Source organism: Camellia sinensis, chromosome 4 (assembly GCF_055761805.1).
Source record: "Camellia sinensis isolate YWXY chromosome 4, ASM5576180v1, whole genome shotgun sequence".
NCBI classification, from domain to species: domain Eukaryota; kingdom Viridiplantae; phylum Streptophyta; class Magnoliopsida; order Ericales; family Theaceae; genus Camellia; species Camellia sinensis.
Genome location: NC_138964.1, coordinates 223,814,353 through 223,837,885, shown reverse-complemented (window position 1 = coordinate 223,837,885; position 23,533 = coordinate 223,814,353). Strand labels below are relative to the sequence as shown.

At 36.4% G+C, this 23,533-nt stretch overlaps 1 protein-coding gene across 1 annotated transcript; it reads right to left on the bottom strand.

Annotated features, from left to right (window-relative positions):
• Positions 1-1,237: 1,237 nt before the first annotated feature.
• LOC114283231 (GRAS family protein RAM1-like) lies at positions 1,238-23,426 on the bottom strand. Its single transcript, XM_082924134.1, has 4 exons — positions 23,407-23,426; positions 7,194-7,251; positions 3,048-3,866; positions 1,238-2,597 (listed from the first exon to the last, which is right to left on the bottom strand). The coding sequence occupies exons 1-4, from the start codon at positions 23,424-23,426 to the stop codon at positions 1,458-1,460; spliced, it is 2,037 nt and encodes a 678-aa protein (XP_082780260.1). The 3' UTR covers positions 1,238-1,457.
• Between the last annotated feature and the right edge of the window lie 107 nt (positions 23,427-23,533).

Here is a 23,533-nt window from a genome sequence, read left to right as displayed (position 1 = left end):
TCATGTTCATTAATCTTACATCACTGGTTTCTTGTCATTTTGCTCTCGGTTGGATTGAGATCAGGTTATGGCCATCTTGAGAGAGCGTTTGCGGACCACTTGCGTGTGGTACTTCTGCATTGATTAGTCTGTCTAGATCATTTTTGTTCAGTTTTTCAGTGGGTAAAAGACTCGTAGAATCATATTTGGATTTCTTTTATTGCCTAGCAGAACACACAAGTACATATGCAGTGGCGGTTCTACTATGCAAGGTTTCTTGTTTTGCTAAAAAAGCTATGTACAAAGATTTGGTGTGTAGGCATCTTAACTATAAATTTATGTTTGGTAGTATGTTTTTTGTTTTGATTTATGGAAAAGGTAGTGTAGTGCTATAGGAATTGTTTGTGATGCATATACACCCCTCCAGGTTTGACAAAATTACAGATATCCCCCTGAGGTTTGAGAAATTACGAATTCCTCCCTGAATGCTATATTTGCATAAGAAATTAGGGGGTAATTTGTTATGAAATATAAACCCCAGGGGGTAAATTGTTATGAAAATACAAACCTCAGGGGGCGGGATGTAATTTTCGAAACCTCAGGGGTATCTGTAATTTAACCAAACCTGGAGGGGTGTATATGTAATTTGCCCTTTTTATTAATTATTCATACAAAAAAAATTTTGAATTACCATTATAGTTCATGATTTATTGTTACATCATTTTCAATGAATTTTTTATATATAAAATTTGTTTATGCTTTGAGTAACTATATATATATATAAATTAAAAAAAAAAAAAAAGAAACTCTAATACTATGGATGATATGCTCTGAGTAACTGTAATAATACTATGAATTAAAACACCCACGGTATTGATAATAAATAGAGAAATGTTAGGGAATATGAAATTTTTTTTATGAAAATGATCATGAAAGATTTGTAACATTTAGATTACCTTGATTAATGTGTGGTGCTTTATTCTATGTGTAATTCAAAGGTCGCAAATCTTTTCATGATATATACCTAACATTGCTATAATAAAGAGAAAAGTTAGGGATTATGAAATTTTTTTTATGAAAATGATTATGAAAGAGTTATAATCTTTGGATTAGTTTGATTAGTGTGTGGTGTTTTATTCTAAGTGTAATTAAAGGATCAAAAAGTTTTCATGATTATTTTTATAAAAAAAATTTTCATAATATTTAGTATTACTGTATAATAAATATGAGTGGATACCCAACTAGTAATAAAATGATGTAATTGAATTGTGAGCGCATCACCTAATAGAACTCAACCAGATGCCCTTTAGTTACAAATAAAAAGATGGATACAACCCATTCGAGATGCCCTTCAGTCACAAATCAAAAGATGAGTATAAAGATGTGTACAGAATTCACACACAAAAATATATTCGGAATATTTCTGTGCACAGATTCTGTATCCGTAACATAACTGCAAACAACTACCATGCAAAAGATCAGCATCGCCATGCAGAAGCAGCAAGGATAGCTCTATCTAGCCACCCCAAAAGCAAACAACCATTGTCTACCTTCAATCTATACCCATCACAATTATACAAACCCAGCAATATCTCCGACTGGTTCACCGCATTCGCACTCAGCGCCACCCCTTTAAATCCTTTCCCTTCCATAATCTTCCTCCACTTCTCCAACCTCTCATGCCTTATCACCCTCTCCGCTCCCTCACACGCCACGATGTTCCGAATCTCCGGCGCAAATATATACTGCTCCACCTTCGCCCTCTGAGCGGACTCCGCTGGAAAAGTTGCATCCAAAGAGTCGAAAACCGCTGAATAATAATGCAAAGCCTCGAGAAACCGGCCCAAGAAGTAAGTTCCGTTATGGTTCGCTTCTCTCTCCACAATTGTCACTATGTTGGGCGCTTGGTCTCTGATCATTGCTAGAAGGTTCTGAAGACTGTTGGCTGGAACGCGGTGGAGGCAATTAACTGAATTAACAGCTAAAGCCTCGCCTACGTGGCGGTTGAACATGTGGGGCTTTAGCTCTTCGAGTTGTTCGCTAATAGGGTGGAATTCGAAGGGGACGTGAAGAGAGTGGGCGAGTTCGGTTAAGCAGCGGCCGGTTTCTCTGACGAGTTCAGGCAAGGGGCCGACACCGGTGATGCGGAGAAAGGGAGGGCCACCAGGGCGGGCAGCGAGGGCTTGCATGAAGGCAGGCCATTGGTAGCCTTGGAGGATGTCGAGATCAATGATGTGAACACGATCTTCAGCTTCAAAGGTTTCGAAGATGGCTTGGTTGGCGGTGAAATGGGCGAATTTGACGTAGGGACAGGCTTGGTAGAGGATTTGGTAGATTTTGAGGATTTCAAGGGAGTTAGAAGGGAAGATAGTGAAGAAGGGGGGGGCTTGGGTGCGGGTGGGGGTGGGGTTGGGGTTGGGTTTTGTTAGGGTGGAAGCGAGTCTGGCGCTTAGGGCTTCGGTGAAGCAAGAGGCGACCCGTTGCATGGAGTCGCCGAGGGGGGTGACGAGTTGGTTGAGGTGGTGGAGGTATCTCCTTGCTGACATGTAGTCTTTTTTCGAAATTGATTCAACACAAACTAGAAGGAGGTGCACCAGTTGAAGCCCACTATCTTGTTCCTGTTGTATATTTCAAACCAAAAATGTTAAGAAAAATGAAAAATGTGACAAATTTTATTGATATTTTCATCTCCCAATGGATGATCTGCATTCACATAACAAATAAAAAAATAATTTGGTAAAATTGATTTGATGATACAGAATAATCCTTTTCGGTATATGAAAAGACAACAATTCAAAAAATATATATGACATAAAGTGAGCTAGTCCAGTCCATCATTACTATTCTTGTATATTAGGAGTAAATTCTTGCCAACGGCATGTAGTGCTTGGATTATTTCGTGTGGTTATTGTTGGCTTTTACGTTGTTAGACTCCTATTGTTTAGTTCAGGTTGTAACTCATTCATGATGGAATTTTTTAAACAAAATTTCTGTTTTTCTGATCCAATTACATAAGGAAACGGAATATAACATGGGAGAGAGAGAGAGAGAGAGAGAAAGGGATTTGCCTGCTCGGGTCCAATAGGAGGAGGCACCACCATGCCATGGTTAATATTATGTGGTTGCACTTGCTGTTGTCTTGGCGGTGGTTGCTGCTGCTGCTGCCTCTCTTGCAACCGTTCTTGCTGAAGTTGCAGTAACAATGGTGCGGTTTCAAGAGACCCCACCTGATGATGATTATGATAAATCTCACTTTCTAGTGTCAATTGTGATCCTGAACCTCCTCCACCACCTCCACTCCCCGATCTTTCATTCACTGATCCACTATACCTCGAAGAAGAAGAAGGCACTGTCAACCAGTCTAGCGTATCATAACACTCAGACTCTGATGAACTCTTGATCGTCGGAAAACCTATCAATTCTTCATCTCTCTGATTAAAATCATCCAAGAAATTCTCAAGAGCCGGCAACGAAAGGCTCTCCGATGATTGCATATACTGATTGTTGGGTGAGTTAAAAACTCTATGAAGCGGACTCAAAAGGCCTTTCCCTTTCTGGGTACTACTACTACTACTATTGCTATGAGATGAAATGCGATTTGGAGAGTACCTCATAAGGCTTGATTGAGCTGAATTGTAACCGTAATTGAAGTTTGAAGCTTGTGGTGAAGCCATGTTCCTCACAGGCGGCGATGATATCATGAAATCGCCTTCCAAGAGATCGGAGAAAAGAGACTCCCATAATGAATTATCCGGGGACTGAATTTCAACGTCTCCGTCTACTTCAAATTTAGGTGCTGCTGGGAAGCTCAGACTTGATGGGATTAGGCTATTTTGATCATGATCGAAGTTTGCCGAGAGTGGAGTCTTCTTAGAATCCGATACCGGCTCGTTGATCATCCTCCTACTCTAATGAGAACAGTGAGATTTGAAACAAGTGTTTTCTTGTTATCTCTTCTAATTAATAAGCTCTCTCCCCCTCAAAGAGAAATGGTGTGTGTTGCAATGCTCTCTCACATAAATCTTTCTTCCTATGGGCGGTTCTAAAAGTTGATACGGTATATAGAGCAAATGTTGGGGCTTGTGATCTTTTTTTATTTTTTTTAAATCTCAAAAGAACAAAAAAAGAGCTATTTAGATTGTCTCTGGAAGAGTTTGAATCCTCGAGACAAATCGCCAGTTTATTTTCATGTATTTGGAGGTTACTGATTAAATGGGATGGAAGATCTCTTAAATTTTTGTGTTGCTGGTGTCATATTGTTATATTTTATATTATTGGGTGATTATTGTCATCTCTTAAAATTTTGAAATAATTAGTAATTCAAAGTGGTATCAGAATTTCGATTTTAGGAGATTCTCATTTAAGTCTTATCATCTCATTGTTTTTGTTAATATATATTTTGTAATATAATTTGTTGAGAGTATTAGATTAATATACATTACTGTTTATTCCTAACAACATAAGTTTTTAAAACAATTAGTGCCCCTTAATAGTCACTTATAGCCATTAAATCATGTCAAAATATCATGTAGGAAAAAAAAAAAAAATTAAGAATAAAGAATTCCTTTTCCACCTTCATTTGATCCCCTCTTACTATAGTTGTTTTCAAGGGCCATAACTTGTCATCTACAGAAGGCTGTGTTTGATTGCACAATGTAATGGGTTGGGATCCAGCTGACACAAGAGAGTTGAAAAAATTAGGAAAAATTACACTAAAGTGCAAGTTTCTAAAAAAAAATTTACAAATATATTATTATTTTAGAAGTGTAGCACTCTCACTTGTTTTCTACTTTTTTTTATATTCTTAAAATACTCTTCTTAACATATTATCCTGAAAAGTTATCATATAATGCCAGTTACTGCCACCATGTAATAATAGGCACTAAGACTTCTGAATTTTTATGAATGGTAGTCGCTTTACGATTTTCATCTGTTAGTGAATTTAATATATATAATAATAATATTTGAAATTTTTTAAAAAAATTTAATTTAATCCATAATGATGTGACATAATTGATGCTAATATATATTAATTTTTAATTTGTCATGCGCTTAATTATAATAGTAGATATAGTGTTCAATTATCTTGCAACATTATTGCAATCGAATTTGTAAATATAAAATTATGGATCTCCAGAGGTTTTCATGTAATACATAATTTTGCGGTTGAGTTTTTCGAAAATTCAAATATAAATTTGATAGAATTTGACAGGCTCATGAGGCTCACCACAAATTTTGTTTTAATAATTTAAATTGTTCATTTTGTATGACTCTCCGTGTAATTTTATCATGATTGTCTAAAAAAATAGTTTATTTTTAAAAATATATTTGTCTTCTACATTTTTAGAAACGTGATAAAATAAAAATGTTATGCTTATCAAATAAATCTATTTTTTTTTATAAATAATATATACTGAGGGTTCTACAAAATGAACGATTCAAATAATCGAAATAGAACTTTTGGTGAGCCCCAAGAGATTGTCATGTTCTCTCAAACTCAAACTCAAACTAAACCCTAATTCTAAAAGTTAAAAATTAATATTTTTTATATAGACCGAATGGTCATACTCCTACAAACCATTACAAAATTAAATTAAATTCTATTCATTAAAAGGCACTTCATCTTCTATATAAGGTCTTAGTTTTTCATTGATTTTTACATATACAACTTTTACTTATATTTATTGTGCAAGAGAATTCAACCACTTTTGGATAATACACATTTATCTTTGTTACGAGAATTTCTACAAACTCAAAAGTTTTACTAGAAATTTGTTTAAAAAATACATGTGTGGTTGAGATTTATTTTAGAAAGTAGGACCCATCATTTAAGAATTAAATCTAGATAATTCATCAGAATTCTCGATAAATTCTGAGTTTAAATTTCTTCTTTCTTACAATTCTATTTAGTTATTCATAGGCCAAATCACATATGTACATTATCAGTGATTTTACAAATTCTAATATTGAACCTCTTGCTCTCACTTTTCTCATCTACTGTAAAATATTGTTTTTGTGTTTGGTTGATAAATCCAAATAGTTTACAAATTAATTATGAAATACTATTTCTCTAATAGTTATTTAAAAAATAGACAATTACAAATAAGTGGATAGGCAATATAAGTTTTCAATTTAAAAATATAATTACAAATACCACATGCAACACATGTGTATATTATCACTAGTTAGTGAAAAAGTTTTAAAGGGGTACTTACCAATCAATCTTATTAATTAAACTTATTTACCTACATATCTTATTGTTAAATTTATCACTATAAATTTATTTATAAAAACAAGACAGACTGATAAATTTATCAATGAGACTTAATGGATAATTTTGAAATAATCTAAATAAGTGTTCTTTTTATTTTTTATAAAAAGATACGTAAAAAATTAAAGAGATGATGTATCCTAAATAAGTATATTTATCCAAATAAGTGTACTTATTATTTAAGAGATGCCAAGCAAGCGCTAAGCCCCCAAAGTAGGACATATTGATACTTCATCATAATTAATGTTATAAGTTTTTTTTTTATTAATTTGTAAATATTTTGTAGAAACAAATTTATAATTTTCTCAAAAAAGTATAGACTTTTTTTTTCCTTTGTTTTTTCATAATATGAATATCAATAATACTATTATGGTTAAATTTTTTTTTAATTGTATTTTGTTTACTATCTCGTGTGTTAGTGGCACATATAAATGGTATGATTTTTTGGCTCACTAAAATGAAGTATCATGAAAGTATCATTTTTTTAAAATATTCATTTTAATGTTTAATTAAACTAAAAAAATATATATATATATATATATATATATATATTATAAATAAAATCATTATTTATTATATTAAGAGGATAATCATTCATAATCACAATTTCTTCTCATTTTTTCCACCCAAAATTCTCTCTCATTTTAATGATTTGAATAAGAGTAATGTTATATCAATAAATGCATAAAGGAGAAAAAAAGAATAATATTATATGTATCAATTAATGTACTAATTAGTATATTTACAGATAATGTGACATAATTTTAGAAGTTTTGAGTATTTGTAATTAGTATAATAAGTAAGATAAGTAATAATGATATAACAGTTGATACACTAATATATATATTAATTGGTACATGTAATACTACGAATAGAAAAACACAAAATAAGAGTATCCCTCTAAGACAAAAAAAAAAAAAAAAAGTGGCGACAAAATGAGGACATTGGCGAAGTCGTCGGTTAAAGGTCGGTGGTGCTGCGTGCGCCTTGAATTTGCCACACTAATTAATCACTTTCTCTCTCCGCTCTCCTCTCTTCTCCATTAATTCCTCCTCCTTCAACTTTTTACTCCTTGTCGATATCTCTCTCATTCTATACATATATGCCAGATCATATGCTACCACCACCTTAAATTATCAAAAAAAAAATTCTTCCAGCACATTATATGGGTGTGTGTTGGGTATCACATGTAAGGTCTTATTAGTGACAAAAATTTAATAATTTAATATTATATATATATATATATATATTCACTAAGGGACAAGAACCTTGCACACGTTAATTTCTATGGCAATCTCCTTCTCATTGTATAAGTCCTTATTAATAAGTTCAATTGGTTGTGTCGTAACTCGACAAAAGGTCTTCTCTTCTTGTTTCAACCTTGTTATGGGGAATACAAACTTCACTGTTGATTTTGAAACTAACTATAAAAGTTGGACTTTTCTCATGTGTGCCTTGCATATGGTATGTAAGGTACTTACACCCTTCTATTTTGCATTTACACATTTATATGTATTGGGTTATATCAAAATATTTGGAAACTTACACATTGGTGACCTTTCCAGGTAAATTAATAAAATAATATATTATATAACTAAAGGTGTAAATGGTCACAAGAAAAGTATAAGTTTTCAAGAAAGGCGTAAGGAATTTCAGAAAAAGGCGTAACTGATTACTGAAAAGTATAAATCATTTACACCTTTTATGAACACTTACTCCTTTTGTGTAAGAATTTTTGGCATAAGATTTATACATTTTGCTTCGAACATACACCTTTTGTGGAAGCCCAACTTAAAGCTTTTCGGAAGTCACTTATACCTTTTGTGAAAAAATAAATTCATCAAATTTACACATTTTGCTTCAGCTTATACCTTTTCGTGGAACTGCTTATATTTTTTTTTGAAAAGTTACTCCTTTTGTGAAATAATTTTTCTCATAAGATTTATACTTTCTTTTTCTTCAAACTTACTCCTGTTGTGAAAGAGTATATAACCACAAAAGTATAAATGTTATGCCAAAAATTCTTACACAAAAGGAGTAACTTTTAAAAAAATATATAAGCACTTCCACGAAAAGGTATAAGCTTAAGAAAAAGGTGTAAATTTGATGAAATTTTTTTTTCACAAAAGGTATAAGTGACTTCCGAAATAGGTTTAAGTTCGCCTTTCACAAAAGGTGTAAGTTCGAAGAAAAAGTATAAATCTCATGCTAACAATTCTTACACAAAAGCAGTAACTTTTCAAAAATGGTATAAACATTTTCACGAAAAGTATGAAGGAGTAACATTTCAAAGCGTTGATAACCAGAAAAGGAGTAACAAAGGGTTCATTTCAAAATGTTCGTAAACACAGAAGGAGTAACATATGTTCATCTGAAAGTAGTAAACACAGAAGGAGTAACATTTCGAAGTGTTCATAAACCCAATTGAGACAACCACTGAACAAATCAAAGGGTCGTGACCCCCGCTGACCACCCAAGCGTCGGTGGGCTCCGGTGCTCACAGCCATCTGAGATCGGCACCTCCACTGGCACCGCCGCCGCAAATCAAAGGTTTTTTGAAAGATTGGCTATCGATCTTGGTCTCTCTGTGTTGATGTCGGTCTCTCTCTGTCGATCCCTGTTTATCTCGGTCTGTCTCCAGCGATCTTGGTCTGTCGGTGTCCATGTGGGTCTCTTCTCGGTCGATCTCTGTCGATTTCGGTCCCTCTGTCGATCAGTGTCCATCCAGGTCTCTATGTCTGTTGATCTCAGTCTATCTCTCTCTCTCTCTGTTCGTTGCTCTATATTAAAAACGGTCTCTATGTCTGTCGATCTTAGTCTGTCGATCAGTTATACCTTTTGTGGAAAAATAAATTCATCAAATTTACACATTTTCCCTAAGCTTATACCTTTTTGTGGAAGTGCTTATATTTTTTTTGAAAAGTTACTCCTTTTGTGTAAGAATTTTTGGCATAAGATTATACATTTTCTTCGAACTTACACCGTTTGTGGAAGGCCAACTTAAAGCTTTTTCGCAAGTCACTTATACCTTTTGTGAAAAGATAAATTCATCAAATTTACACCTTTTGCATAAGCTTATACCTTTTCGTGGAAGTGCTTAAATTTTTTTTGAAAAGTTACTCCTTTTATGTAAGAATTTTTGGCATAAGATTTATACATTTTCTTCGAACTTACACCGTTTGTGGAAGGCTAACTTAAACCTTTTTCGGAAGTCACTTATACCTTTTGTGAACAGATAAATTCATCAAATTTACACCTTTTGCTTAAGCTTATACCTTTCGTGGAAGTGCTTATATTTTTTTCGAAAAGTTACTCCTTTTGTGTAAGAGTTTTTGGCATAACATTTATACATTTTCTTCGAACTTACACCTTTTGTGGATGCCCAACTTAAAGCTTTTTCGCAAGTCAGTTATACCTTTTGTGAAAAAACAAATTCATCAAATTTACACCTTTTGCTTCGGCTTATACCTTTTCGTGAAACTGCTTATATTTTTCTTGAAAAGTTACTCCTTTTGTGAAATAATTTTTCTCATAAGATTTATACTTTTTCTTCAAACTTACACCTTCTGTGAAAGAGTATATAAGCACAAAAGTATAAATGTTATGCCAAAAATTCTTACACAAAAGGAGTAACTTTTCAAAAATGGTGTAAGTATTTTTAGTAAAAAGTGTAAGCTTAAGCAAAAGGTGCAAAATTAATGAATTTTTTTTTTCACAAAAGGTATAAGTGACTTCCGATATAGGTTTAAGTTGGGCTTTCACAAAAGGTGTCAGTTCGAAGAAAAAGTCCAAAGTATAAATCTTATGCCAACAATTCTTACACAAAAGGATTAACTTTTCCAAAATAGTGTAAATATTTTAACGAAGGAGTAACATTTCAAAGCGTTGATAACCAGAAAAGGAGTAACAAAGGGTTCATTTCGAAATGTTCGTAAACACAGAAGGAGTAACATATGTTCATCTCAAAGTAGTAAACACAAAAGGAGTAACATTTCGAAGTGTTCATAAACCAATTGACACAACCACTGAACAAATCAAAGGGTTCGTGACCCCCGCTGACCACCCAAGCGCGGTGGGCTCCAGTGCTCACAGCTTTCTGAGATCGGTAACTCCACTTGCACCGACGCCGCAAATCAAAGATTTTTTGAAAGATTGGCTATCGATCTTGGACTCTCTGTGTCGATGTCGGTCTGTCTCTGTCGATCCCTGTTTATCTCAGTCTGTCTCCAACGATCTTGGTCTGTCGGTGTCCATGTGGGTCTCTTCTCTGTCGATCTCTGTCGATTTCGGTCCCTCTGTCGATCAGTGTCCATCTAGGTATCTATGTCTGTTGATCTTAGTCTCTCTCTCTCTCTCTCTCTCTCTGTGTCCGTTTCTCTATATTAAAAACGGTTCTCTTTTACATTGACATACTTAGTTGGATTTGGGGTCGGAGTCGCTATTCCAAGCCCTCCCAGACTCGTCTTCTCTGAAACGGAGTTCTATTGGGAGAAAGGCCAAGCCCTCCGAAACGCCCTTCTCTCTCACATTGCCATTATCTGAACAAGACAAATACAGTGTGATTGGATTTTAGGAACTTACAAAAAAAACGGAAGTTGGACGTTTTGCGAAGTTACTTACATCTCTTTGTGGCATAGATCTATACGTTTTCTCCGAACTTACACCTTTTGTGAAAGTCCAACTTAAAGCTCTTTTGGAAGTCAGTTATACCATTTGTGAAAAAATAAATTCATCAAATTTACACATTTTGCTTAAGCTTATACCTTTTCGTGGAAGTGCTTATATTTTTTTTAAAAAGTTACTCCTTTTGTGTAAGATTTTTTGGCATAAAATTTATACCTTTTCTTCGAACTTACACCGTTTGTGAAAGCCCAACTTAAAGGTTTTTCGGAAGTCAGTTATACCTTTTGTGGAAAAATAAATTCATCAAATTTACACCTTTTGCCTAAGCTTATACCTTTTAGTGGAAGTGCTTATATTTTTTTTAAAAATTACTCCTTTTGTGTAAGAATTTTTGGCATAAGATTTATACATTTTCTTCGAACTTACACCTTTTGTGGAAGCCCAACTTAAAGGTTTTTCGGAAGTCAGTTTTACCTTTTGTGGAAAAATAAATTCATCAAATTTACACCTTTTGCCTAAGCTTATACCTTTTCGTGGAAGTGCTTATATTTTTTTTGAAAAGTTACTCTTTTTGTGTAAGAATTTTTGACATAAGATTTATACCTTTTCTTCGAACTTACACCGTTTGTGGAAGGCCAACTTAAACCTTTTTCGCAAGTCACTTAGACCTTTTGTGAAAAGATAAATTCATTAAATTTACACCTTTTGCTTAAGCTTATACCTTTTCGTGGAAGTGCTTATATTTTTTTTGAAAAGTTACTCCTTTTGTGTAAGAATTTTTGGCATAAGGTTTATACCTTTTCTTCGAACTTACACCGTTTGTGGAAGGCCAACTTAAACCTTTTTCGGAAGTCACTTATACCTTTTGTGAAAAGATAAATTCATCAAATTTACACCTTTTGCTTAAGCTTATACCTTTTCGTGGAAGCGCTTATATTTTTTTTGAAAAGTTACTCCTTTTGTGTAACAATTTTTGGCATAACTTTTATACCTTTTCTTCGAACTTACACCGTTTGTGGAAGGCCAACTTAAAGCTTTTTCGCAAGTCACTTATACCTTTTGTGAAAAGATAAATTCATCAAATTTACACCTTTTGCTTAAGGTTTTACCTTCTCGTGGAAGTGCTTATTTTTTTTTTCAAAAGCTACTCCTTTTGTGAAATAATTTTTGTCATAAGATTTATACTTTTTCTTCAAACTTACACTTCTTGTGAAAGAGTATATAACCACAAAAGTATAAACTTTATGCCAAAAATTCTTACACAAAAGGAGTAACTTTTCAAAAAAAATATAAGCACTTCCACGAAAAGGTATAAGCTTAAGAAAAAGGTGTAAATTTGATGAATTTTTTTTTCACAAAAGGTATAAGTGACTTCCGAAATAGGTTTAAGTTGGCCTTTCACAAAAGGTGTAAGTTCGAAGAAAAAGTATAAATCTCATGCCAACATTTCTTACACAAAAGCAGTAACTTTTCAAAAATGGTGTAAACATTTTCACGAAAAGTATGAAGGAGTAACATTTCAAAGCGTTGATAACCATAAAAGGAGTAACAAAAGGTTCATTTCAAAATGTTCGTAAACACAGAAGGAGTAACATATGTTCATCTGAAAGTAGTAAACACAGAAGGAGTAACATTTCGAAGTGTTCATAAACCAATTGACACAACCACCGAACAAATCAAAGGGTCGTGACCCCCGCTGACCACCCAAGCGTCGGTGGGCTCCGATGCTCACAGCCTTTTGAGATCGGCACCTCCACTGGCACCGCCGCCGCAAATCAAAGGTTTTTTGAAAGATTGGCTATCGATCTTGGTCTCTCTGTGTCGATGTCGGTCTCTCTCTGTCGATTCCTGTTTATCTCGGTCTGTCTCCAGCGATCTTGGTCTGTCGGTGTCTATGCGCGTCTCTTCTCTGTCGATCTCTGTCGATTTCGGTCCCTCTGTCGATCAGTGTCCATCTAGGTCTCTATGTCTGTCGATCTCAGTCTATCTATCTCTCTCTCTCTCTCTCTCTGTCCGTTGCTCTATATTAAAAACGGTTCTCTTTTACATTGACATACTTGGTTGGATTTGGGGTCAGAGTTGCTATTCCAAGCCCTCACAGACTCGTCTTCTCTAAAACGGAGTTCTACTGGGACAAAGGCCAAGCCCTCCGAAACGCCCTTCTCTCTCACATTGCCATTATCTGAACAAGACAAATACAGTGTGATTGGATTTTAGGAACTTACAAAAAAAAACGGAAGTTGGACGTTTTGCGAAGTTACTTACATCTCTTTGTGGCATAGATCTATACGTTTTCTCCGAACTTACATCTTTTGTGAAAGTCCAACTTAAAGCTTTTTTGGAAGTCAATTATACCATTTGTGAAAAAATAAATTCATCAAATTTACACCCTTTGCTTAAGCTTATACCTTTTCGTGGAAGTGCTTATATTTTTTTTGAAAAGTTACTCCTTTTGTGTAAGATTTTTTGGCATAACATTTGTACATTTTCTTCGAACTTACACCTTTTGTGAAAGCCCAACTTAAAGGTTTGTCGGAAGTCAGTTATACCTTTTGTGGAAAGATAAATTCATCAAATTTGCACCTTTTGCCTAAGCTTATACCTTTTAGTGGAAGTGCTTATATTTTTTTTGAAAAGTTACTCCTTTTGTGTAAGAATTTTTGGCATAACATTTATACCTTTTCTTCGGACTTACACCGTTTGTGGAAGGCCAACTTAAAACTTTTTCGCAAGTCACTTAGACCTTTTGTGAAAAGATAAATTCATTAAATTTACACCTTTTGCTTAAGCTTATACCTTTTCGTGGAAGTGCTTATAATTTTTTTTGAAAAGTTACTCCTTTTGTGTAAGAATTTTTGGCATAAGATTTATACCTTTTCTTCGAACTTACACCGTTTGTGGAAGGCCAACTTAAACCTTTTTCGCAAGTCACTTATACCTTTTGTGAAAAGATAAATTCATCAAATTTACACCTTTTGCTTAAGCTTATACCTTTTCGTGGAAGTGCTTATATTTTTTTTGAAAAGTTACTCCTTTTGTGTAAGAATTTTTGGCATAAAATTTATACATTTTCTTCGAACTTACACCGTTTGTGGAAGGCCAACTTAAACCTTTTTCGCAAGTCACTTATACCTTTTGTGAAAAGATAAATTCATCAAATTTACACATTTTGCTTAAGCTTATACCTTTTCGTGGAAGTGCTTATATTTTTTTTGAAAAGTTACTCCTTTTGTGTAACAATTTTTGGCATAAGATTTATACCTTTTCTTCGAACTTACACCGTTTGTGGAAGGCCAACTTAAACATTTTTCGGAAGTCACTTATACCTTTTGTGAAAAGATTAATTCATCAAATTTACACCTTTTGCTTAAGCTTATACCTTTTCGTGGAAGTGGTTATATTTTTTTTGAAAAGTTACTCATTTTCTGTAAAAATTTTTGGCATAACTTTTATAGCTTTTCTTCGAACTTATACCGTGTGTGGATTCCCAACTTAAAGCTTTTTCGCAAGTTAGTTATACCTTTTGTGAAAAAATAAATTCATCAAATTTACACCTTTTGCTTTGGCTTACCTTTTCGTCAAACTGCTTATATTTTTCTTGAAAAGTTACTCCTTTTGTGAAATAATTTTCCGCATAAGATTTATACTTTTTCTTCAAACTTACACCTTCTGTGAAAGTGTATATAAGCACAAAAGTATAAATATTATGCCAAAAATTCTTACACAAAAGGAGTAACTTTTCAAAAATGGTGTAAGTATTTTCAGGAAAAAGTGTAAGCATAAGCAAAAGGTGTAAAATTAATGAATTTTTTTTTTCACAAAAGGTATAAGTGACTTCCGAAATAGGTTTAAGTTGGGCTTTCACAAAAACTGTCAGTTCGAAGAAAAAGTATAAATCTTATGCCAACAATTCTTACAAAAAAGGAGTAACTTTTCCAAAATGGTGTAAATATATTAACGAAGGAGTAACATTTCAAAGTGTTGATAACCAGAAAAGGAGTAACAAAGGGTTCATTTCAAAATGTTCGTAAACACAGAAGGAGTAACATCAAGTGTTCATTTCAAAGTATTCGTAGTAAACACAAAAGGAGTAACATTTCGAAGTGTTCATAAACCAATTGACACAATCACTGAACAAATCAAAGGGTTCGTGACCCCCGCTGACCACCCAAGCATCGGTGGGCTCCGGTGCTCACAGCCTTCTGAGATCGGCAACTCCACTTGCACCGCCGCCGCAAAGCAAAGATTTTTTGAAAGATTGGCTATCGATCTTGGACTCTCTGTGTCGATGTCTGTCTGTCTCTGTCGATCCCTGTTTATCTCGGTCTGTCTCCAGCGTGGGTCTCTTCTCTGTCGATAAGTGTCCATCTAGGTCTCTATGTCTGTTGACCTCAGTCTATCTCTCTCTCTCTCTCTGTCCGTTGCTCTATATTAAAAACGGTTCTCTTTTACATTGACATACTTGGTTAGATTTGGACTCGGAGTCGCTATTCGAAGCCCTCCCAGACTCGTCTTGTATGAAACGGAGTTCTACTGGGAGAAAGGCCAAGCCCTCCGAAACGCCCTTCTCTCTCACATTGCCATTATCTGAACAAGACAAATACAGTGTGATTGGATTTTAGGAACTTACAGGTTTTCGGGGGAAAAAACCGAACTTAGACGTTTTGCAAAGTTACTGACATCTCTTTGTGGCATAAGATTTATACTTTTTCTTCGAACTTGCACCGTTTGTGAAAGCCCAACTTAAACCTTTTGTGTAACAATTTTTTTCATAAGATTTATACTTTTTCTCCGAAGTTACACCTTTTGTGGAAAAAAAAATACATCAAATTTACACATTTTCCTTAAGCTTATACCTTTTTGTGGAAGTGCTTACACCATTTTTCAAAAGTTACTCCTTTGGTGTAAGAACTTTTGGCATACCATTTGTACTTTGTCTTCGAACTTACACCATATGTGAAAGCCCAACTTAAAGCTTCGTCGGAAGTCACTTATACCATTTGTGAAAAAAAAAAAATTCATAAAATTTAGACATTTTGCTTAAGCTTGCACCTTTTTGGGAACATATTTACACCATTTTTGAAAAGGTACTCCTTTTGTGTAAGAATTTTTGGCATAACACTTATACTTTTTCTTCCAACTTACACCTTTTGTGAAACACCAAGTTAAAGCATCTTCGGAAGTCACTTATACCTTTTGTGAAAAACAAAATTAATGAAATTTACACCTTTTGCTTAAGCTTACACCTTTTTGGGAACATATTTACACCATTTTTGAAAATGTACTCCTTTTGTGTAAGAATTTTGGTCATAACATTTACTCCTTTTGTGCTTATACACTCTTTCACAAAAGGTGTAAGTTGGAAGAAAAAGTATAAATGTTATGCCAAAAATTCTTACACAAAAGGAGTACCTTTTCAAAAATGGTGTAAGTATTTTCACGAAAAGGTGTAATCTTAAGAAAAAGGTGTAAATTTGATGATTTTTTTTTTCCCAAAAGGTGTAAGTGACTTCCGAATAGAGCTTTAAGTTGGGGTTTCACAAAAGGTGTAAGTTGGAAGTTAAAGTATAAATGTTATGCCAAAAATTCTTACACAAAAGGAGTAACTTTTCAAAAATGGTGTAAGCCCTGCCTCGAAAAGGTGTAAGCTTAAGCAAAATGTGTAAATTTTATATTTTTTTTATCACAAATGCTATAAGTGACTTCTGACGAAGCTTTAAGTTGCCGCTCACAAACGGTACAATTTCTTGAACAAAAGGAGTAACTTTTCAAAAATGGTGTAAGTATTTTCACGAAAAGTATGAAGGAGTAACATTTCAAAGTGTTCATAACCACAAATGGAGTAACAAAGCGTTCATTTCAAAATGTTCGTAAACACAGAAGGAGTAACATCAAGTGTTCATTTCAAAGTATTCGTAGTAAACACAAAAGGAGTAAAATCAAGTGTTCATTTCGAAGTGTTCATAAACAAATTGGGACAACCACTGAACAAATCAAAGGGTTCGTGACCCCCGCTGACCACCCAAACGTCGGTGGCCTCCGGTGCTCACAGCCTTCGGAGATCGGAACCTCCACTGGGACCGCCGCCGCAAATCAAAGGTTTTTTTCTCTCTGGCTATCGATCTTGGTCTCTCTGTGTCGATGTCGGCCTATTCTCCGTCGATGTCGGTCTCTCTCTGTCGATCCCTATTTATCTCGGTCTGTCTCCAGCGATATTGGTCTGTCTGTGTCCATGTGGGTCTCTTCTCCGTCGATCTCTGTCGATTTCAGTCCCTCTGTCAATCTCGGAGTGGCTGCTCTGTCGATCAGTGTCCATCTAGGTCTCTATGTCTGTTGATCTCAGTCTATCTCTCTCTCTCTCTCTCTCTCTCTCTCGCTCTCTCTGTCTGTCCGTTGCTCTATATTAAAAACGGTTCTCTTTTACATTGACATACTTGGTTGGATTTGGACTTGGAGTCGCTATTCGAAGCCCTCCCAGACTCGTCGTCTCTGAAATGGAGTTCTACTCAGAGAAAGGCCAAGCCCTCCGAAACGCCCTTCTCTCTCACATTGCCATTATTTGAACAAGACAAATACAGTGTGATTGGATTTTAGGAACTTCCAGGTTTTGGGGGGAAAAAACGGAACTTACACGTTTTGTGAAGTTACTCACATCCCTTGTGAAAAAACTTACAGTATTTGTGAAAAGGTTACACATTTGTGAAATAATTTATTTTACAAAATTTAGACCTTTTCGTTGAAATACTTAAACCTTTTGTGAGATGTTACTAATTTATTAAAAATCATGTCTATTAAAAAATTTACACGTTTTATTGGAACTTACACTTTTTATGAGAACAGAACTTACACCTTTTTTGAAATAAGTTACATCTTTTCTGAACATGCTTACACCTTTTATGGAAATCTGAATTATATTTTCCTAAATTTTAAACCTTCAATGGGAAGTTACACCATTGTGACATATCTTTCATGTTTTGTGAAAACTACATACATGTTTTTGAAAATATACACCTTGCATGGAAGGAGTATTTGAATAAAATTTATACCTTTTGTTAAAAACATAAACCTTTTCTGAATGATTACACCTTTTTGTGGGAATGCTTACACCGTTTCTGAATGGTTACTGCTTTTGTGAATAACTTTTTTCATAAAATTTAGACTTTTTATGGGATATTACAACTTTTCTGCCAGCAAAACTTACACCTTTTTAAAAAATTTACACATTCTATGGAAAATATGTTTTCAGCAAGTTTACACCTTATTTTAAAAGCTTACACCTCTTCTAAAAAGGTACTCCTTTTGTGAAGCAAACATGTTTAAAAAATTGTACACCTTTTAAATAGGAGTTACATCTTTGGTGAAGACAGTTAGACCTTTTTTGAAAATTTACACGTTTTATGGAAAATAAGCTTTTGATAAAGTTTGTTAAGACCGTTTGGTAACACTTACGTTTTCAGTTTTCTGTTTATATTTACAAAAACTTAAAAAATTCAAATAAAAACTTGTTTGGCAAAATTTTTGATTTATAAATCAGTGGTCTCAGTTTATAAATTTGGCCAAAAAATAAAAACACAAAAAATGTGTTTCCATTTTGAGCTTTCAGTTTTTTTTTTTTTTACCACCCAACACTAGCCACTACCCGCCACCATTTTCCACCACCGTCTTCCGCCTCCGCCACCACCACCCACCCCCACCCCCACCACCACCACTACTGCCCACCACCCACCACCCACTTGCCATCCAACCGCCACCACCCACCACTTGCCATTACTATCCACCGCTCGCCACCACCACCTACTTGCCACCACCACTCACCACCCACCTGCCACCACTAGCCACCCACCACCACCTGCCACTCACCTGCCACCACCACCACCCACCATCACCATCACCTATCACCCACCTGGCACCCACCTGCCACCACCACCCGCCACCCGCTACCATCACCACCCACTCGTTACCACCTATCATCCGCCACCGTCACCCACCACCACCACCACCACCATCCGTCACCTACCCGCCACCACCCACCACCACCCGCCATCCGCCATCCGCCACCCACTTGCCACCACCACCTACCACCCGCCACTACCACCACCACCACCACCACCACCACCCGCCACCGTCACCCACCCACCCACCATCACCACCCGCCACCACTCGCTATCCGCCACCTACTTGCCACCACCACCCACCACCCGCCACCATCACCACCACCACCTACTCGTTACCACCCACCACCCGCCGCTGTCACCCACCCACCCACCCACCATCACCACTCGCCACCACCTACCACCTACTACCTACCACCACCCGCCATCCGCCACCCACCTGCCACCACCACCCACTTGCTACCACCCACCACCCGCCACCGTTACCCATCCACTCACCACCACCACCCACCACCTGCCACCACCACCCGCCACCACCACCACCACCACCACCCACTCGCTACCACCTGCCACCATCACCCACCCACCCACCACCACCACCACCACCACCCACCCACCACTCACCGTCACCACTTTCCACCACCGTCTTCCGCTGCCACTTGCCACCACTCGCCATTTCTCACTCTTTTTTATATTTTAAATTTTTTTTAAACATTTTGTCAATTACCAAACGCGTTTGTAGTTTATGTTTTTCAAAAAATAAACAAAAACTAGTTTATAAAATTTTTGTAAATATAAACTGAAAACGTAAACGTTACCAAACACACCAAGAAATTATTTGACAAAAGGTATAACCTTTTCAAATATGGTGTATGTTTGTCCGAAGAAGGTGTAAATGACCATAGAAAAGATGTAAGTTTTATTTTTCACTAAAGGTGTAACTTGAAATAATAAGTGTAAATTTTACGAAAAAGGTTTTTTCACAAAATGTGTCATTTTTCAAGAAGTTGTAAATATTTCCGAGAGGAGGTGTAAATTTTTAGGAAAGGTGTAAACTTTAGGAATAGTTGTAAACTTTGTGAGTTTTTACAAAAGGTACAAGTTCCCAAGACCAATCATCGAAGCTGAATGTTTCGTTTTTACAAAAGAAATAAGTTCCCAAAGAAGACCAATCCCAATTAAAGCTGAATGTTTCGTTTTTAGAAAAGATCCAAGGTGTAACTTTTACTAAGAAAATTAATGTAATGTAAAGATATAAAGTTCCAAGGTGTAACTTTTATGAAGAAAATGAATTTATAAATGATGGCAGTTTTCATTAAAAGGTGTCGGTTGTCAGAACAAGTATAAAACTTTAAAAAGTCCCGAAGTGTTCAGAAGAGGTGTAAGTTCCGTCGGCCCGTCCGTCTCTCTTCCATCTCGGACCTCTCTCTTTGTTTGTCTTTCTGTTTGCCCGTCTCTCCGTTGTTCCATTTCCCCGTAGCTGTAGGGTTTTATAGAGAACAATATTTGAGTGCTGAGCTTGAGTTCTTGGGAAGGCTAGCCATGGAAGTGGATGCGTAAATACTTTTTTTGAGTTGATTTTTGTCGGTGGAGCACAACCGCAAGGGTTAATCGAGCACCACCGTCGGTTCGTCTGATCCGGTTGGTATTTCCTTTATTTCGTGCTGGTACATTATCTATCTCCTTGTTTGTCTTCTATCATTCGCATATACCTTCACACCCAACCCGAAATCGACCCAATAGGAACTGTTCTGTACTCCATTTTGGTATTTTGTGCTATTCGAATAGGAACTCTTCCCTCTGCTAACTGAAATGGACCCAATAGGAACTGTTCTGTACTCAATTTTTGTATTTTCTCCCTTCCGAATAGGAAGTCTTCCCTCTGCTATCAGTGCTGCAAGTTGAACATAGGTATGATAGTAGTTAGCAACAAGCATAAAAGGTATTCTGCATTTACATGGCGAACTTGTTAGGTTGGGTTATATATAACGAAAGAAGACTTTAAAAGAAATTTGTGTAATGTTGGCACGGGAAAAACAATTTTTTTTTTCGAGTAGCCAAAAAAGCAAAAATAAGAAACTCGATAAACAAACAATGACTAATCTTGTTTCCGCAACAGGTAGCACACTCGGTTGAATTGTGCTTTAAATTTTGTAGTACTCGGTGATTTTATATTGCTGGAACTTATGTTTAGAAACAATCTGTGGTACACGGACTCTTCAAAATAGATCAAATACCTGTGTCGGACACCTGAGAGTCGGACAAGGGTATGGGATATGTGTCGGATACTTTTCAACGGACACTTCTTATATAATTGTATAAAACACAATTATTATATGTGCAAATTATTGTGAAATTACTATAAATGTGATTTTGACACCGTGAGTTACATATAGTACCATTTTATGGCACATATTAGATTAAAAATATGATATTTTTTCCCCACACCGTGTACCATTGAATGTAGGGTTAAGATTTAATGAGTTGGACCTGTACATACATACCGCACCTGGGACCCGTACCCGAGTCCGTGTAACATAGTAAACAACTCTTTCTTTCAGTGCTGAAGTTCATGCATAGTTGACGGTATTCAACTTAAAACATAGGAAAGCCAATTGAAAGAGTTGAAATGAGGATGGCGATTTCCAAATTTTGTAGAGAGCTATTCGTTCCCACACCCAATTCTGAATCAAGAGTTGAAGCATTCACTTTCATGGCTAGCCTTTCCAACAACTTAAGTGGCCGGAGACGATGGCTGAAAACCAATACCTTCTCCCCACCTGAGTCGGACAACCCTAACAGATTAAGGAAGAAGTTTGGCTTCAGTCCTTGTCTAATATCCAACTTTTCTAAGATGTGGTCCATCCGGGCATCGTCAATGCCCTCTGTTTCTATGGTTAACGTGTCTGTAGGTGAAATCTTTAGGAGGGATCTCAACTGTGCGTGCACATACAGTGTGCTCCCATCCCAGGTGATGTTCAACTGCTTAACGAAGTTGTTCAGTTCTTCAACTTCACGAACTGTCGTAAGGGTGAGGTGAAGAAATTCAGAGAGGTCAACAAGCCCAGGCAATTCACGAAGAAAATCTAATTTGTAGAAATGGACAACCTTGCCTGTCATTGCACGCAACTTTTGAATGACGGTTACCTTTCTATTGAAGTTATCATCTTGCATATATATACAGCAGTTACATTTGAAGAGGAAGGTAGCTGTCATTCATGAGTTGCGGGCTGTCTGGACTTTATTGAGCGAGTTCATGAATGCGTACTCTCATTTGTCTTTTTTATGACCTTCGTGCAGAATGAGAATGGATGGGTACGTTAGTAATATTTTTTGGCAGGCAGTGGCAGTCTTGCTTGTTTCATTGTCACATACAATTGATGAAACTTGTTTGTACGCCCGGAAAAGTATTCTTCTTTGATCTGCCCATTGTCTGAGCACCCGAAGGTAATGGAGCATGGGCCAGGATTGACCCACCTCGATTCTCTGCAACCAAGTTGCTCAGTAGGAAATTGAAGCCCTCAACTTGATGGCTGGCCTTGCCAACAACTTAAGTGGCCGGAGACGATGGCTGAAAACCAATACCTTCTCCCCACCTGAGTCGGACAACCCTAACAGATTAAGGAAGAAGTTTGCCTTCAGTCCTTGTCTAATATCCAACTTTTCTAAGATGTGGTCCATCCGGGCATCGTCAATGCCCTCTGTTTCTGTGGTTGACGTGTCTGTAGGTGAACTCTGAACAACGTAGTTAAGAAGTTGAACATCACCTCGGATGGGAGCACACTGTATGTGCACGCACAGTTGAGATCCCTCCTAAAGAGTTCACCTACAGACACGTCAACCACAGAAACAGAGGGCATTGACGATGCCCGGATGGACCACATCTTAGAAAAGTTGGATATTAGACAAGGACTGAAGCCAAACTTCTTCCTTAATCTGTTAGGGTTGTCCGACTCAGGTGGGGAGAAGGTATTGGTTTTCAGCCATCGTCTCCGGCCGCTTAAGTTGTTGGAAAGGCCAGCCATCAAGTTGAGGGCTTCAATTTCCTTGCTTGTTTCATTGTGACATACAATTGATGAAACTTGCTTGTACGCCCGGAAAAGTATTCTTCTCTGATCTGACCACCCGAAGGTAATGGAGCATGGGCCACGATGCAGCCACCTCGATTCTCTGCAACCAAGTTGCTCAGTAGGAAATTGAAGCCCTCAACTTGATGGATGGGGTTTCATCTGGTTTTTGTGCCTGGGATGAGCACCAATTTCTGTCATAGAAGAATCGTGTCCTGATTGTTTAACCCCGTTATGAAATAGTTCAGTTGCTTCTTTGTCATTTGTAGTCGGGCCTTCATAAAAGTATGTGCGTGTAGTCCTTCAGCCCTAAATGAAAAACACAATGTAGTCATTCCTCTTGAAGATTTGGGAAATTATGCATTTATCGCTTGTACACATAGTTGTTTTAATTGTAAGCTGTGTGAACGAAATGCAAAATTTCCATGTGTGCCCTTTCTTTTGTCTGTTTCAAAATCTGTATATGTGTTGGGAAATTCTGCGTGTTGTTGTCTGTGTTTACGCAAAATTTTAAGGTTAACAGCCACATGTTGCAGCCGTTTGTTTGTGTTCTTGTAAATATTGATTGCAATACTTTGCAGGAGTTGTCGTCATTGCATCTGATGGATATTGGTCACCTCGCACCAACAATGTTAGTTTTCTCCTTAAAGACTTGCTACCAGTTGGTTTCGTACATATGTTTGTAAACAAACGAAATCCAT